The 16,585-nt window shown below is 38.5% G+C and overlaps 2 protein-coding genes across 3 annotated transcripts; one reads left to right on the top strand and one right to left on the bottom strand.

Annotated features, from left to right (window-relative positions):
* The first annotated feature begins 605 nt into the window (after positions 1-605).
* On the top strand, positions 606-10,521 carry LOC104224263 (uncharacterized). 2 transcript variants are annotated; one of them, XM_070170209.1, is made up of 3 exons: positions 606-1,083; positions 7,955-8,314; positions 10,031-10,521. In XM_070170209.1, the coding sequence occupies exons 2-3, from the start codon at positions 8,044-8,046 to the stop codon at positions 10,240-10,242; spliced, it is 483 nt and encodes a 160-aa protein (XP_070026310.1). In that variant the 5' UTR covers positions 606-1,083; positions 7,955-8,043; the 3' UTR covers positions 10,243-10,521. The 2 variants fall into 2 exon arrangements, with proteins under 2 accessions (XP_070026310.1, XP_070026313.1); XM_070170212.1 differs by having other exon boundaries at positions 619-1,083; positions 7,961-8,314.
* A 255-nt stretch (positions 10,522-10,776) lies between these two features.
* Positions 10,777-13,562, bottom strand: LOC104224268 (F-box/kelch-repeat protein SKIP4). Its single transcript, XM_009775891.2, has 3 exons — positions 13,414-13,562; positions 11,971-12,536; positions 10,777-11,460 (listed from the first exon to the last, which is right to left on the bottom strand). The coding sequence occupies exons 2-3, from the start codon at positions 12,519-12,521 to the stop codon at positions 10,863-10,865; spliced, it is 1,149 nt and encodes a 382-aa protein (XP_009774193.1). The 5' UTR covers positions 12,522-12,536; positions 13,414-13,562; the 3' UTR covers positions 10,777-10,862.
* Between the last annotated feature and the right edge of the window lie 3,023 nt (positions 13,563-16,585).

Genomic DNA, 16,585 nt, shown 5'->3' with positions numbered 1-16,585 from the left:
CTGGGTTAACATAATTTTTTACCCGATTTTTTGTGTTTCGCGGACTTTAAAAAGAGTCAATTTTCCTTGATTTGGGATTTTAAAATAAAACGATTGTGAGCACCTAATTTTTGCCCTAATGCAAATCACTCCTAAAAAAATTTTAAAATAGTTTGGAGTTGTTCATGCATATTTAGAGTTGTTTTAAATTATAAAAATCATAAAAAAATGTTCAAACCCTAATTTTCATAGCCTGTTAGATTTTAAATTGCATTTTAGGATTTAATTACATTGTTAAATGCATCTTTCAAATAACTAAAAATCTAAAAAAATTGCATTCTTAGGCTAGTTAATTAAATAGTTGTATTAGTCCATCATTAGGTAAAATAAATAAATATGCTAGCCATATAAAAATTAGATTAAATTAAAGTTTGAGTTTAAAATGGCTAGAGTTTGCAAAAATCTGATATTGAAAAGAAAGAAAAGAGCTAGGTTTACTAAGGCTGCAAACGAACTGGGCCAAGGACTGAGGCCCAATCTTTAACGAAACACCCGCCCCAGTCTGTCCAAATGCCCGACCCGCCTGACTCCAGGTCTCAAGTGATACCGTTCAGCTCCAAAACTGCGTCGTCCCTCTTTTCCAAAAACCCTAGCAGTCTTCTCTTTCTCTTTTCTACACACTTTCTCACTTCACTCCCATCCAAACACGAATATTCCTCTCTCATACACACTAACACACACATTTAGAAACTTAGAGAAAGGGGATGGAAATTTGAATTAAAAATTCCGGATCTGAAGAAAAGACAAAAAGGGGTTTGAAGAATTCATTCTGATTTCTGCTAAGCTGTTTTAGTAGTTTTCTGGGCTCCCAAGAAGTTTTTGAATTCGAAGTTGAAGCTGTGTGTTGATTTCTGCTGTTGAATTGGCCGTTTAGTGGCTGAACTCAGACCTTTATTTCGGTCCATTTCTTCTGCTGTTGTTCTGCCTTTTAGTGCTGTTCGAAGTCTAAGCTGCTGATTTTCGCTGAAGTTGTGCTCCAATTCGAAGCATCTCCCATTTATTTGGCTTTCGGTCCAGTTTGCTTTTTGTTTTTGCTTCAAACAGGTACACATATATTCCTAAGCTTGTAGTATTTGGGTAAATGGAATGAAAGTTAATGCAAATTCCTGTTGGTTTGAATCCGTATGTTTGTTTGCTTGGTTGTAATAATGAGAGACCTATGAATGCTAGATTAGTTGAATTTAATCACTTTAAAGCTAATTCTGATCCTAAAAAAGCATAATCTGGACACGGCGTATAAAGATCTATGTGATATTTGCTTTATGAATCATGTTTAATTGTGTTTTTGAAGGTTAGCACAATTTTTATGCGCAGTTGAATTTAGTTGTGTATGGATCCTACTGGATTTTACTCTTAAAATCAGTGTATATGAGTGTTGAGTTCAAATTACAAATGGGATGTTGAAAAATCCTTGTCATAACGGAGGCCAGGCCAATTCGTTTGGGCCATTCTAAATGAATGACCCAACAGAACTCATTTGGATGTTGCTTGGGCCCGAGTAAAAGGCCCGGATGTCTTTCCTCTTATGACAATTAGGACTGGACCCATGCACAGTCTCAAACCTTAGGAAATAATCATTAATGAACATATAATAAATCATCGTGACTATTGGTACGATTCCCGTGGCATAGTCATGATACGTAAATCCCAATTCGAGTGTGTGTTTCACGTGACTCGACCATAACTTCAAATAATAATAAAAATCAACATGTTGTAGATCGCGAGTGAGATTCACGTGACGCTATTCGCAATATTTACAAAAACAAAACGAGTGTGTCACGACTTGTTCAAATGAATTCCATAAATAATTAAAAGCGGTATAAGAGCGGCCATGCACAATAAGTTTTAAATATGTTTTAAATCAGATAATTAGGCCAATTTTAATGGTTAAGCGATCGTGCTAAAACCACATAACTCGTGAGTGCCTCACACCAACTTACCTGGTCTTTTGTGTTCACGGACCATAAATAAGAGCCAAATTTCCTCGATTTGGGATTTAAAATAAACCGGTGACTTGGGACATCATAAATTATTCAAGTGGCGACTCTGAAATTAAATAAATAATCTCATTTCGATTAATGTCACTTTAATTGGAAAAACTCTCTATCCCCTCATGAAAAAGGAGGTGTGACACCGGTGACTTGGGACACCTTGATAATTATTCCATGTGAAAAAAAAAATTAAAATAAATAATCTCATTTCAAATAATGTCACTTTAATTGGAAAAACTCTTTATCTTCGGAAAAGAGGTGTGACACAAGGATTAGCTAATCTTATTGTTAACCAAACTAATCGTTCAATACCCGTGTACCTCTCCTTTTTCACCACTTTAAAAAGGTGAATTAAATTTGCCACTTAGGGGACACGTGCCAGTCCCAAAGGCTAATCAACATAATTAGGAATTAAGTTGAACAAAATAATGCTTCATCCATGAATAAGGCCATAGATGAGCTATTTTGCAAATGGCGGAAGCTTATTTAATCCCAATTATAACCGAGAGCAAAAGTCATCTCAATTAATTTGACATTGAGGAAGGGTGAAGTAGAACTTCTATTCATACTTAGGGACCATTTCAGTTAAAATTTTGAAATGCCTTAGGACTATTGTTAGAGATAGCTATGTAATTGTCCCACATTGGAATAGGAGTAGTATCCCTTTTGTATAGAGTAGCTATAAATAGCACCTCTTGTATTGCATCACACACAATATATCAATATATATCATATTTTCTCCCGTGCCTTCTCACATGGTATCAGAGCTATCGTGAGAGATTTATCGCTGTGCATAAATTCCAGCGATTCCGGAAAGTAAAATCAGTCACCAAAACCCTTTTTTCCGGCGACTTTCAAAGTTGTTTTGCGTTTGCTTTGTCTCGGTCAGTGTGGTGCACAAAATCCAACACTACCACAAGAGTAGTCACTGTCCGGCGACCAAATCCCAGTGAAAATCTCCGGCGGTACTGTAGCTGTCCAAAGAAAATTTTTTGGCGAAGTTCCAACGTTGCGTGGGCCACCTTCCGGCCATTTTTTGGCGACGACTCTTCAGGACAGATTGTTTCCCTTGCAATTCCAAGCCTACCCATTCAGGTTACACCAAATTCCGACCACTTTTTTATTTTTCCGGCGTGAATAGTGATTTCAAAAAGTTGACTTCCGGCCATTTTTTGAAAAAGTTCCTTCAGAACAGTTGGGTCTTCTGGTAATTCCGATCCTACCCCTACTGTTTTTATTTCATTCCGACCACTTTGAATATTTTCCGGCTGCAACAGTAACTTTCCAACTGCTACAGTAGTTTCCTATTCTGGTTCAGTGTTCCTTACTCTATTTTCAGTGGATTACAGTTGATTATTTCTCTTATTTGGTAATAATTTACAAGATGTCTTTGGGAATTGATGTTTTTGGGTCTAAAAGCATGAGTTCTGGAAACTCTAATGTTATGATTACCTCGGAACCTTTAATGGGAGGTTCAAACTACTTAGCTTGGGCTTCATCTGTCGAGTTGTGGTGTAAAGGTCAAGGTGTGCAAGATCATCTGATTAAACAGTCTAGCGAAGGAGATGAAAAGGCGATAGCGCTTTGGGCAAAAATTGATGCTCAATTATGTAGCATCTTGTGGCGTTCTATTGATTCTAAGTTGATGCCTTTGTTTCGGCCATTCCAGACATGTTATTTGGTTTGGGCAAAGGCTCGTACGTTATACACTAATGATATATCTCGCTTCTATGATGTGATATCACGGATGACAAACTTAAAGAAGCAAGAATTAGATATGTCTACTTACTTGGGTCAGGTACAGGCAGTCATGGAGGAATTTGAGACATTGATGCCAGTTTCTGCTAGTGTGTCAAAACAACAAGAGCAGCGACAGAAAATGTTTCTAGTTCTTACACTCGCTGGACTTCCTCATGATCTTGATTCAGTACGAGACCAGATTTTGGCGAGTCCGACTGTCCCTACAGTTGATGAATTATTCTCTCGATTACTTCGCCTTGCTGCAGCACCAAGTCACCCAGTGATTTCATCACAGATACTTGATTCCTCTGTTCTTGCATCCCAGACAGTGGATGTTCGGGCATCTCAAGCTATGGAGAATAGACGAGGAGGCGGTCGTTTTGGGAGATCTAGACCCAAGTGTTCTTATTGTCACAAACTTGGACACACTCGCGAAATATGTTATTCCTTAAATGGTCGTCCACCCAAAAATGCCTACGTTGCTCAGAGCGAGACTACAGGTAACCAGGGCTTTTCTGTATCTAAAGAAGAATATAATGAGCTCCTTCAGTATCGAGCAAGTAAGCAAACATCTCCACAAGTAGCCTCAGTTGCCCAGACTGACACTCCTATTGCTGGTAATTCTTTTGCTTGTGTTTCCCAGTCTAGTACTCTTGGACCATGGGTCATGGACTCAGGCGCTTCTGATCATATCTCTGGTAATAAATCACTTTTGTCGAATATTGTATATTCACAGTCTCTTCCTACTGTTACTTTAGCCAATGGATGTCAAACTAAGGCACAAGGAGTTGGACAAGCCAACCCATTGTCTTCTATCACCCTAGATTCCGTTCTTTATGTTCCTGGTTGTCCTTTTAGTCTTGCATCTGTTAGTCGTTTGACTCGTGCCCTCAATTGTGGTATATATTTTATTGATGATTCTTTTATTATGCAGGACCGCAGTACGGGACGGACAATTGGTACAGGTCGTGAATCAGAAGGTCTTTACTACCTTAACTCGCTCAGTCCTTCCACAACATGTCTAGTTACAGATCCTCCAGATCTAATCCACAGACGTTTAGGACATCCGAGTTTATCCAAACTTCAAAAGATGGTGCCTAGTTTATCCAGTTTGTCTAGATTAGATTGTGAGTCGTGTCAGCTTGGGAAACATACCCGAGCTTCCTTTACGCGTAGTGTTGAGAGTCATGCAGAGTCTGTTTTCTCCTTGGTTCATTCTGATATATGGGGTCCTAGTAGAGTCAGTTCAACCTTGGGATTTCGTTATTTTGTTAGCTTTATTGATGATTACTCAAGATGTACTTGGCTTTTCTTAATGAAAGATCGTTCTGAGTTATTCTCTATATTCCAGAGTTTTTGTGCTGAAATCAAAAACCAATTTGGTGTCTCTATCCGCATTTTTCGCAGTGATAATGCCTTAGAATATGTATCTTCTCAGTTTCAGCAGTTTATGTCTTCTCATGGAATTATTCATCAGACATCTTGTCCTTATACCCCTCAGCAAAATGGGGTTGCAGAAAGAAAGAATAGGCACCTTATTGAGACTGCTCGCACACTTCTAATTGAGTCTCGTGTTCCGCTGCGTTTTTGGGGCGATGCAGTTCTCACAGCTTGTTATTTGATTAATAGGATGCCTTCATCTCCCATCAAGGGTCAGATTCCACATTCAATATTGTTTCCCCAGTCAGCCTTATACCCTCTTCCACCTCGGGTTTTTGGGAGCACATGTTTTGTTCATAACTTAGCCCCGGGGAAAGATAAGTTAGCTCCTCGTGCTCTCAAGTGTGTCTTCCTTGGTTATTCTCGTGTTCAGAAGGGATATCGTTGTTATTCACCTGATCTTCATAGGTACCTTATGTCAGCTGACGTCACATTTTTCGAGTCTAAACCTTTCTTCACAACTGATGTCACTTCTGCTGACCACCATGACATATCTGAGGTCTTACCTATACCGACTTTTGAGGAGTTTAGTAATCCTCCTCCACCTTCAACCACAGAGGTTTCACCCATACCAACTTTTGAGGAGTCCAGTGTTATCCCTCCTAGTTCCCCAGCCACAGGAACACCACTCTTGACTTATCATCGTCGTTCGCGCCCTACATCAGGCCCATCTGGTTCTCGTCCTGCACCTGACACGACTCCTACTGCGAATCCTGCTCCTAGTACACCGATTGCACTTTGAAAAGGTATACGGACCACACTAACCCTAATCCTCATTATGTTGGTTTGAGTTATCATCGTCTGTCATCTCCCCATTATGCTTTTATATCTTCATTGTCCTCGGTTTCCATCCCTAAGTCTACAGGTGAAGCATTGTCTCATCCAGGATGGCGACAGGCTATGAGTGACGAGATGTCTGCTTTACATACAAGTGGTACATGGGAGCTTGTTCCTCTTCCTTCAGGTAAATCTACCGTTGGTTGTCGTTGGGTTTATGCAGTCAAAGTTGGTCCCGATGGCCAGATTGATCGACTTAAGGCACGTCTTGTTGCCAAAGGATACACTCAAATATTTGGGCTAGATTACAGTGATACCTTCTCTCCAGTGGCTAAAGTGGCATCAGTTCGCCTTTTTCTATCCATGGCTGCAGTTCGTCATTGGCCCCTCTATCAGTTGGACATTAAGAATGTCTTTCTTCATGGTGATCTTGAGGATGAGGTTTATATGGAGCAACCACCTGGTTTTATTGCTCAGGGGTAGTCTCGTGGCCTTGTATGTCGCTTGCGTCGGTCACTTTATGGTCTAAAGCAGTCTCCTCGAGCCTGGTTTGGTAAGTTCAGCACGGTTATCCAGGAGTTTGGCATGACTCGTAGTGAAGCTGATCACTCTGTGTTTTATTGCCACTCTGCTTCAAGTCTATGTATTTATCTGGTAGTCTATGTTGATGATATTGTTATTACGGGCAATGATCAGGATGGTATTACTAATCTGAAGCAGCATCTCTTCCAGCACTTTCAAACTAAGGATCTAGGCAGATTGAAGTACTTTCTAGGTATTGAGGTTGCTCAATCTAGCTCAGGTATTGTTATTTCTCAAAGGAAATATGTGTTAGACATTCTTGAGGAAACAGGGATGACAGGTTGCAGACCTGTTGACACGCCGATGGATCCGAATTCTAAACTTCTGCCTGGACAGGGGGAGCCGCTTAGCGATCCTGCAAGCTATAGGCGGCTGGTTGGTAAATTAAATTATCTCACAGTGACTAGGCCCGACATTTCTTATCCTGTGAGTGTTGTAAGTCAGTTTATGAATTCTCCCTGTGATAGTCATTGGGATGCAGTTGTCCGCATTATCCGGTATATAAAATCGGCTCCAGGTAAAGGATTACTGTTTGAGGATCGAGGTCATGAGCAGATCGTTGGGTACTCGGATGCTGATTGGGCAGGATCACCTTCTGATAGACGTTCTACGTCTGGATATTGTGTTTTAGTAGGAGGAAATTTGGTGTCCTGGAAAAGTAAGAAACAGAATGTAGTTGCTCGGTCTAGTGCAGAAGCAGAATACCGAGCAATGGCTATGGCAACATGTGAACTAGTCTGGACCAAACAATTGCTCAAGGAGTTGAAATTTGGTGAAATCAGTCGGATGGAACTTGTGTGCGATAATCAAGCTGCACTTCATATTGCATCAAATCCGGTGTTTCATGAGAGAACTAAACACATTGAGATTGATTGTCACTTCGTCAGAGAAAAGATACTCTCAGGAGATATTACTACGAAGTTTGTGAGATCGAATGATCAACTTGCAGATATTTTCACCAAGTCCCTCACTAGTCCTCGCATTGATTATATATGTAACAAGCTCGGTACATATGATTTATATGCTCCGGCTTGAGGGGGAGTGTTAGAGATAGCTATGTAATTGTCCCACATTGGAATAGGAGTAGTATCCCTTTTGTATAGAGTAGCTATAAATAGCACCTCTTGTATTGCATCACACACAATATATCAATATATATCATATTTTCTCTTGTGCCTTCTCACAACTATAATTGCAAAAACTAAAAAAGTTATATTATCTCGGTTAATTTGTGTGTCTTACTTATAATTTTGATGTGTTTTAAAAAATAATTATTTTTATAATACTTTCTTTTTATCTTTAATGATACACAAGATTCCAAAAGTTTTTTTGGAATGTTAATCTAAGATTGAAAAGTGTTTGTTACATTTGTGTAACCAATCAAGTTACAGCAATAGAAAGGGAAGGAGAAGGAGTACCAACTAAAGAGGGATCCTCAAAATTCATTTCAAACTCGACCAATCCCCACTCTACTATGTTGGGTCAAGCTCAGCCACAAACCGTGGAGCAAAATGATGACGTAACCGAACTGGAAGAAGCAGGAACACTGGTGGAAGAGGTAGAATTACTGGAGGAAGAAGTTAAGCAAAAGGCTGAGAGAATAGCGGAGTACCGGGGCAGAATTCTTGCTCAGCTTGAAACTAAGCTCTCTTCCATTTTTGCGGCTCAAAGACCCGTTTTGGAGACCCGTTTTGACGACGGATCCGTATTTCAATCTGGGCCCTCTAGTGATCCCTGCAGCTCCGGTACGTTTCTTGGTTTTCTCATTTATTGTGAAATTACAAATGCATAATGTTTTAATAATATATATTTTGCTCAGTAACGTTGTAGGACTACTAGTAGTAAAATTGTGATACTCAATTTATTTTAGTTTTCTTTATCTGGAGGTGAAATTGTTGAATATATGTTGTAATTTATGAGCTCATTCTGCTTTTTCTGGCACAATATTAGTGTAGAATAAAAGCAGGTGAATAGAGGCCCAAATTTTGGTTGATTTATTAAGCTGGAAAGAGCGGCATGAACCCTAATCAGTTTGGGATTCTAGCAGAGTTGTTTGATAGTAATAGCTAAGAACACCATTTTTCTGACTTCAAGTCATTTTGTGGTGTTTGATTAGATGTAAATGCGATGGAATATAATATTAGTGGAATTATGATGAGTAAAGGTATTAAAAGCAGACGAGGTAGATGTGAAGTCACATGTCTCGAAAGACTTACAATCTTGTGGAATCCTAGGAAACCAGGTGAAAAATAAGGGGTAATGGAACAAAATGATCTATACATGCAATACCAATTAATTGAGCAACACGCTTTCTTCAAGTTCTATGTTTATGGTGAAAGCCAAAACCTCTCGTCAAAAAAATTTCAAAGCACATTGGGGAGAATAGCATCATGAATGATTTTGAAAGAGGATCAGGTGGCTCTGTTTGTATACAAAATTGTCTCTTTATACTTCTTTTTAAATGAAAAGCTCTCTTATAGTTAAACTCTTTAGTTAGCATGTACCCATTATAAGAATAGTTAACCTGGAAAGTAGGTTGGTTAAAGCTTTGATCTTCAGGAATGTAGTAAATCACTGTATGAATGTGCCACACTGGATTGGAGGAAAATATAGTTCGCGAGGAATCTTGGATTAACATCATTGTTTTGAAACTTACCATCTCTTTTTTCTCCAACTTGTTGAATCATTGTGTAGATGGTACCATGATTATCCCTTGTACTGTTTTTTGGATAATTGAGGAATCTCCGAGGGCGAGCTACTTACACGGTTCAAAACTCGATCGTGAATGGCTCAGCCCCTCTACACTTATCCACTTAAATATCAGGTTTTTATCCATGGCAGGGTTCGAAGTGACATGCCATTAACCCACATATTGTGAACCAGAGCCCTGTGGACTGCACCTTTAGGAATAATGAATGGTTGCTCGATATCTCTCTTGGGTTGTTCACTTCTTTCACATAGCAAGTTCTTCCATGTTCATAATTCTAGAAAAACCTATGTAAGCGGTAACCTTTTGAGACTAATGAAAAACATCAAAAACGGCATATGCTGTGGCAATAATGATTTACCTTATCAAAAAAAATGATTTAGGACAAAAATGAATACAGTCTGGTTCCACCTACTGTCCCAAATAAATTGTTACATTTCTCGACCACTCACAGAAAAAGGTATTGAGCGCAAGGGGTAGTATTCTAGTATTATTTCCAGTTTGGTATGGTCATGTCCATCCTATGTTTGAGAATTACAAGGCTTGAAATATACACATAGTGTGATGAGTGCTAAATGCACCCTAGTCAAATCTTCTCATTAGGGTTTAATATTGACGTTATTAGGAGCATCACCTTTTCTGTATAAAGTTTTAATATGACAGTCTAAAGATTGTCTACCTAAGTTAAAAGCTCACTGATTATTTTCAGTAACTCTTTGTTTTGTTTGTAATTGTTATCCTGGTCTGTTTACAGATGTTGGAGGACCAACTAATATTGCCATGTTAGCTGGAGAGGACCGGAAAGAAGCTGAGAAAATACAGCTCCTTAAAAAGAAGAATTTGGAGAGTGCTTCTGCTATACCCGTTGCATTAAATAGGATGAAGGATTGTATGGCAAGGATTGATAAACTACAATCATGCAACGGAGTCATACATCCTACCTTTAAAAGGAAAAGGAGTAGCTGACGAGCCTCTGCTAGCTAAATCTGCTTGAGACTAAGGCATAGTTGATTGATTAATATGATATTAGCTCACAATCTAGAAGATTTTCAAGATCTGCATTCGGCGTAACAGTATAAAACTTTGTGAAGCTGACATGAGCATAAACTGATTGTGTAATTGTTGAAAAGGATGAAATTTTTGGTTTGTTTTTTGGCTATCCGAGTCATATATTCCACTTTTGACAACTTATTTTGGCACCAAATGGCCATATATTGCATTCATGCTATTCTTTTCCTTCGTTTATTTAACCTTTGTTTTTTTCTTCTACGATGCTCGCAAGTGCCACCCTAAAGAGAGCCCTTGATATTTATCTTCTCCTCATGTTAGCCATGCCAAATGGTGCTTAGTTAACATGTCATCTGCTAGATTCTTTCAGTCAATTGCTAAACAATTTTAGATAAGCAAGTATAATCACAATGAAGACAATTCCACACCAAATCTTAAATGCTTTAATGGAAATTCAGTGTCAAGCATTGTATGAAGAGATACTAGTCGACCTGACAAAAATTGTACAATGTATTAAATCCATTAAGCCAAGAACATAACAAGTCACAGCAAGCTGTTACAATTTAATATTCCTAGACCTAAATTGTGATTGCTTTACAGCTTATTACATCATCATCAGATATTGACTTGGGAATGGAAGTGCTCATCAACACCCCATCCATGTTCCTTGCATTTTCAACATTAAATACCACAGTGCTAAGCCCCTTTCCAATAATAAAGATGTCATTCCCAACGGCCACCAGCCGACAGGGAGGCTTTGTCAATAGGGGCGACAATCTCCCCACTGCCACCCACTGCCTTATATCCTTTTGCCACATCATCAACCTGGTACCTGAAGACTGATCTAACACATAAAGCATTCCGCCTACAACGACTGCTGGACCATGCCAACCTGACGCTAAGTCAAAAGCTGCCGGCTGCCATGTGGTGCTAGAAGGTTCAAAGAAAAATGCAGGCACTGCAGGTGTTAGAGGTGAAGAAACACCGCGAATGTAAATTTTCCCATCCAAGACTATGGAATCTTCAATATCAGGAAAAATGTTGGAATTTTCACGCAAAGTCCAACTCATTGTTTCCGGGTTGTAAGTCTCCCAGGAAGGTAAATTACTGGAATTAGGCCCTATGCCCCCAATTGCAAAGATTTTTTCATCAAACACTTCAGACACACAGTAGCACCTGAAAATAACAGAATCAAATAAGCTCTGACGTATTTGGCCAAACAGTGATGAAGAGCGAGAAGGCTAGTTTGAATGAATACAACAATATGAAAAATGCTCAAATGGTAGATTCGTATTCTTAACAGTAGGATAAGGGTGAGGCTACATGGCAATAACCATGAAAACTTATAGAACGATATAAATGCACCAAAGGAGAGAGACCCCTGCATCGGAGGAAACAATAATCACAGTGATGTAAAACCAGAATTAGCAAACGAGCCACATGAATTTCTCATGGCACGGAAATGCCTGCTCTAAAAGTGTTCCATCACCTAACCTATAAGTGCCAAAAAAAATCTGATTCCTGTAAAGATTAAAGATCCTAGAAAGGAAACACAGTGTTCTCAGGAAAACGAACATACAAGCATTTAGAAATTTGAAGTCATAAAAAATTTGATTGGCAAGTGAATATTAACAGGTTGACTCTACAAAACTCAAAATACTACCAAGCAAAACAAGGATAAAATACCTTGGAACCGCCAAGGAAGCAGCTTGATTCCACTTATTCATGGCAGCATCATAGCAATAGACTTCATTAGTAGCATCTTCGATCCAGCCACATCCACCGAATAGGAATAGTTTCTTCCCTAACACTTGAAAGCCCACACCTTTTCTCCTTATGCAGCGATGCGGAAGTCCTAGAATGGGCTTCCATCCCCTTTTTAAGCGAGTCGGGTCCAATACATAACAGCACAGCTGTTCAGACTTGTCTCTACCTAAGGCATAAATCCGACTCTCCTGGAGATGATGTTTCTTTCTGTAGGAGTACCACTCTTCACCACAAACCAAGTCTCTCCATTTTCTTGACACACATTTGAGAAGCGCGTGATACCTTCTAGGAACCCTTGCCAAGCAGAAAAGTGCAATGTCATCAGGAAGCCCAGGAATTAATGGTGATACCTCTGGATCTAATTCACTATTTCCCCCCGACCCACTGTCCTCAACCTCCACCGACTGGTCATTATCCAACATATTTTCTGTCTGAACAAAATTCTCCAACTCAGAATACAATCCTTCCATGTTTGTTCTTGTGCCCTATAAATCAAAGATCCACAAGCTAATCAATATCAGTAAAATTGCTCAATCTTTTGCACGAGCCAAAACCAATCATCTTATTAGATCCAAAGAATATTAGGAGTATGTTAAGACTAAAGAAATATAATTCTTTTTCTTCTGGCAATCAAGAACTCGAAAAATATTGTAACTACAAATACCAGAAGCACACATCCCTTTCCCCGAAAAAAGAAAAGTAAAGGTCATTGCAAATATCAAAATATATCAATCAACCAACCAAGCGCCAATCCCAAACTAGTTGGATTGGCCATATGTATCCTTAATATTGATTCAGCCCTTTTCAAACTCATTTCTCTCCAATGCTCAATAGTCAATAATGTAGTAGCTTTAAGACTAGGCATTCTCTAACACTACGAGTTGTCTAAATCTCACACTTATCTTTACACTGAAAGCTCAATTATTTTGGGTGGAATTAAGGACAGGAAATTCAGATATTGTAAAATCTCTAGCATACCAATATAACTTGTATTCAGAATAGAATCAAACGGAAAAACTTAAGAAAACAGGATAACCTAAATTTTAATCACAATATTCAGTATAACTTTAAAACATAATAGAAAAAGAAAATCTGGAATGATTCGCAATTATCTTAGATATGCTCAAAAGAAGGTTCAACGTTCAGATCCCTCAAATTCAGAGATCCAGAACTATACAACAAAAAAAAAAAATCAATAAGATTTAAGCTAATTCGAAGACCTTTTGAGTAATTGGATAAAAATCAACAGATCAGGTGAAGTAATTTTATTTACATCATATTTTCTTCCAAGACTATGCACAAATTCACATCTGAGTAACTCAGATTTCCAGCAAAAGAGAAAAATGAATAGCAAGAACTGACCTTTGGATTACTGCATTTGACAATCTCAGATGAAATACGGAATGATGAAAGTACGAAAAGGAGCAATTTACAATTTCTTCAGGAGGAAGGTACGTAATTTGCAAGTCTTCTAGGGTAGAAAATAGAAACTATAAAGTTGTAGAAGTTGTATGTTGCTTGGGCTGAACCAAATATAGAGGGCCTTAAACTAGGAAAATTACATCGATGACCTTAAAATGGATAATCTTTATTGTTTAACTCCCACTTACCCCACGACAAACCTTTAAAGTAAAAAGTCGCAAGCGAGGAATAATAATTATTAAATTTGAAATTCTGAGCAGTCAAAAAACCAATAGTGGCATCAAAATATTTTATTTGTACAAATCACCCAAAGAGAAATATATATTTTTAGCCACTTCAAAAGAAAATAGCCAATAATATACATATAATTGATGATAGGTTATAATTACGTATTTTAGTCGATTATTACACTTTAATTTACTGCACTTTAGTTGAGTTTGCGCTTTAATCGCTACTGTTTTGCACTAATTGTGTGTTTTATGCCTTGTAGGTGTGATTCCGAGCTATATAGATGTTATGGAATGAATTTAAGTGGTTTGAAGCTTTGAAGTCTGAGTAAGAGCTCAAGGAATTAAGTCGGGATCGCGTTCGGGGATCAACGGATGATAAAACAACAAAACGAAAACTCGAAGAGGCATATTGCGCACTGTCTAGTAAAATAGACATAACTTTTTACTCAGAACTCCATTTGGGCTCCACAATATATGGTTGGAAAGCTAACTCAAAGAGCTACAACTTCCATGTTTTACGTTATTCAAAATTCCAAACGGAACAGGGTCAAAATCCGCGACCTCGGTAGAACCACGGCAGAGGGCAATCGCGGACAACTGAAGAATCTGAGAGGGTGTTTGGCCGCGGTTCTGGCGCGATCGCGGTGGAACCGCGGCAGGATGCGTAAATTTCAGGGACCAAGGTACAAAACACGGGATTTTAAGCCCTAAACCCTATATTAAACCAAGGAAGCCGACCAAGAAAATTAGTGGACATATTTTTGACATAGGTTTGACCTAAGGAGGCAGAGACACAATAGGAGCAAGGCTTGGGAATTCTTCTACAAGTTTTTTCTTTCCTCTTCCTATTTTTCATTGTTGGTTATGACTTTTAGTATTGTAGTTTTACATACTATTATGAATAGCTAATTTGTTATCTAGAGTTTTGATAGAACCTTTTGTAGGATAAATTCTTGTTATGTTTTTATATAATTGAGCCGTAGTATAATCTCTATTTGTTCAACTACGTTCTTATTGTAGTTAATTGAAGAGCTCTCAATTAGCTGTGCCTATTTAGTATGCATAACTCGGGAGAGAGTGCATATTTAGGTAATTGTTGAACAACACCACTCCCAGAGTATATGAGGGATCAATAACCGAGGGTTTAAAGGCGGGATTAGGGATAACGAAGCCTTGGGTGCGATCTGAAGTGAGCTGTATCAAAAGCCAGCTAGCGTAGCTCGGGAGAGTGCGTCTAGTAAATTGTCGTGATTACTCGGGAGAGATTTACGGTAATAAGAGTGCTCATGATCGGTAGAGAATACTTAGGCGAAATTATAGAAGACATAGCGGGAAGGATTCCGACAATTGGGGAAATCATAACTCTAGACCTCCTTAATCTTGTCTCTAACTCTTAGTATCTTTAGTTGTTAATTTATTATTTTAATTTGTTAATCAATTAGTTAAACACAAGAATCTAAATATCTATAAGTTAGGAACTGTTCAAGCTTGTCTTCTTGGTGATAGTGAACAGCTGTAGCTAAGCCTTAGTTCTCTGTGGGATTCGACTTCCGGACTTGTAAACCGGATTATATTTGCAACGACCGCATTGTCCTTTTTATAAGGCATAGTTGGGCGTGATCAAATTTTGGCGCCGTTGCCGGGGAACTAACGGTGTAGCTGTAGGTGTACATATTGCTAGGTTTCAAGTTTGAACTTTTATTTTTATTTTTTTGTATTTGATATTTTTTTTGTTTTACTTGTTGATTTAAGAAAAAACATGGCATCATGGAATTATGAAAGTTTTGATGTTGGTAATTCTACTTTTAATCCTCCTTATGCATATTGTGATGAAAATCACCCTTGGCAAAATTATCAAAGTATTCCCGAGAGCGAGTTATGTGCACCAACTCAATCTTATGTGTGGAATATGTGTGATATGTGTGGTGGTCAAGATGATCACTTTCATGGTTGTGCTTATATTTCTTATCTTCCCTCAACCCCTTATTATGATGATTCTATGTTTTCTTGTGAGGATAATAGGAACAAAGAACCTAGGGAAGCTGACCTAAAGAAGATCGAAGATATGTTAAAATGCATTATAGAACAACAAAGTAAAATAGAGCTGCAGATAGGCAAGATGAAACTATTCATAACTTAAAGGCTCAAGTGAGTCAATTAGTTGAAGCTTTTAATGTTCAATATGTTAATATTATGGATAGTAACCAAGAGCAGTTTGCATTAGAGACGGAAATTGAAGGGCCAATGGAGGGGTCCAAAGTTGAACCCCAACACTCTAACCATCTAGAATTTGAGGATGCCGATGTTGAAGAAGTAATACTAGAGTCAACCAGGGACGTTGAAGATACAAATCTAGTTGACTCTAGTGTTTTGGGTGTTGAGGGGGTCGAAAATCTTGAAGTTCATGTATTGGAGCATGTTGGACCTCATTCCAAACACTTCTCTACATTATGTTCGGACGGTGAAATGGGAATGGATCTTTACGAGCATAAAAAAGAGTCCAAGGAAGAGGTAGATGGGCCTTATATTTTGAAATTCTCAAGACCGTCTAGGCAAGGTGACACTCCTCGATTGAGAGCCAAAAAGTGCATAAGACTCTATCTATTTCTCAGCGCGCAAGAATTTGTACCGCCCCAAGAGCATAATCATAAGCTTGAAGCAAAACTTGTGGTGCGATTCATAAGTTCGAGGTGGAGGCAGAAAGTGATTCACGTCGTGCCGCGATGTTAAATCGAGCGCTTGTTGGGAGGCAACCCAACTTTACTGCTTTCTTTTATTTTTTGTATTAATTTTTTTTTAATTATATTATTTTTGTAGTGTCAATTTTTTATTTTCTAAGAGCATGGAAGCAAAGCTATTGGAAGAATGCAATAACAAACCAA

The sequence above is a fragment of the Nicotiana sylvestris genome, chromosome 1, assembly GCF_000393655.2.
Source record: "Nicotiana sylvestris chromosome 1, ASM39365v2, whole genome shotgun sequence".
Lineage (NCBI taxonomy): Eukaryota > Viridiplantae > Streptophyta > Magnoliopsida > Solanales > Solanaceae > Nicotiana > Nicotiana sylvestris.
The sequence above is the reverse complement of the archived record's forward strand: the minus strand, read 5'-3'. Positions and strand labels throughout refer to the sequence as shown.

Bases quoted from the DNA above. Each gene is read 5' to 3' on its own strand.
- LOC104224268 (XM_009775891.2), bottom strand. From the start codon at position 12,521: ATGGAAGGATTGTATTCTGAGTTGGAGAATTTTGTTCAGACAGAAAAT. The intron at 11,461-11,970 runs GTATTTTATCCT...TGTTATTTTCAG, and splicing joins GCTTCCTTGGCGGTTCCAAG to GTGCTACTGTGTGTCTGAAG.
- LOC104224263 (XM_070170209.1), top strand. From the start codon at position 8,044: ATGTTGGGTCAAGCTCAGCCACAAACCGTGGAGCAAAATGATGACGTA. The intron at 8,315-10,030 runs GTACGTTTCTTG...GTCTGTTTACAG, and splicing joins TAGTGATCCCTGCAGCTCCG to ATGTTGGAGGACCAACTAAT.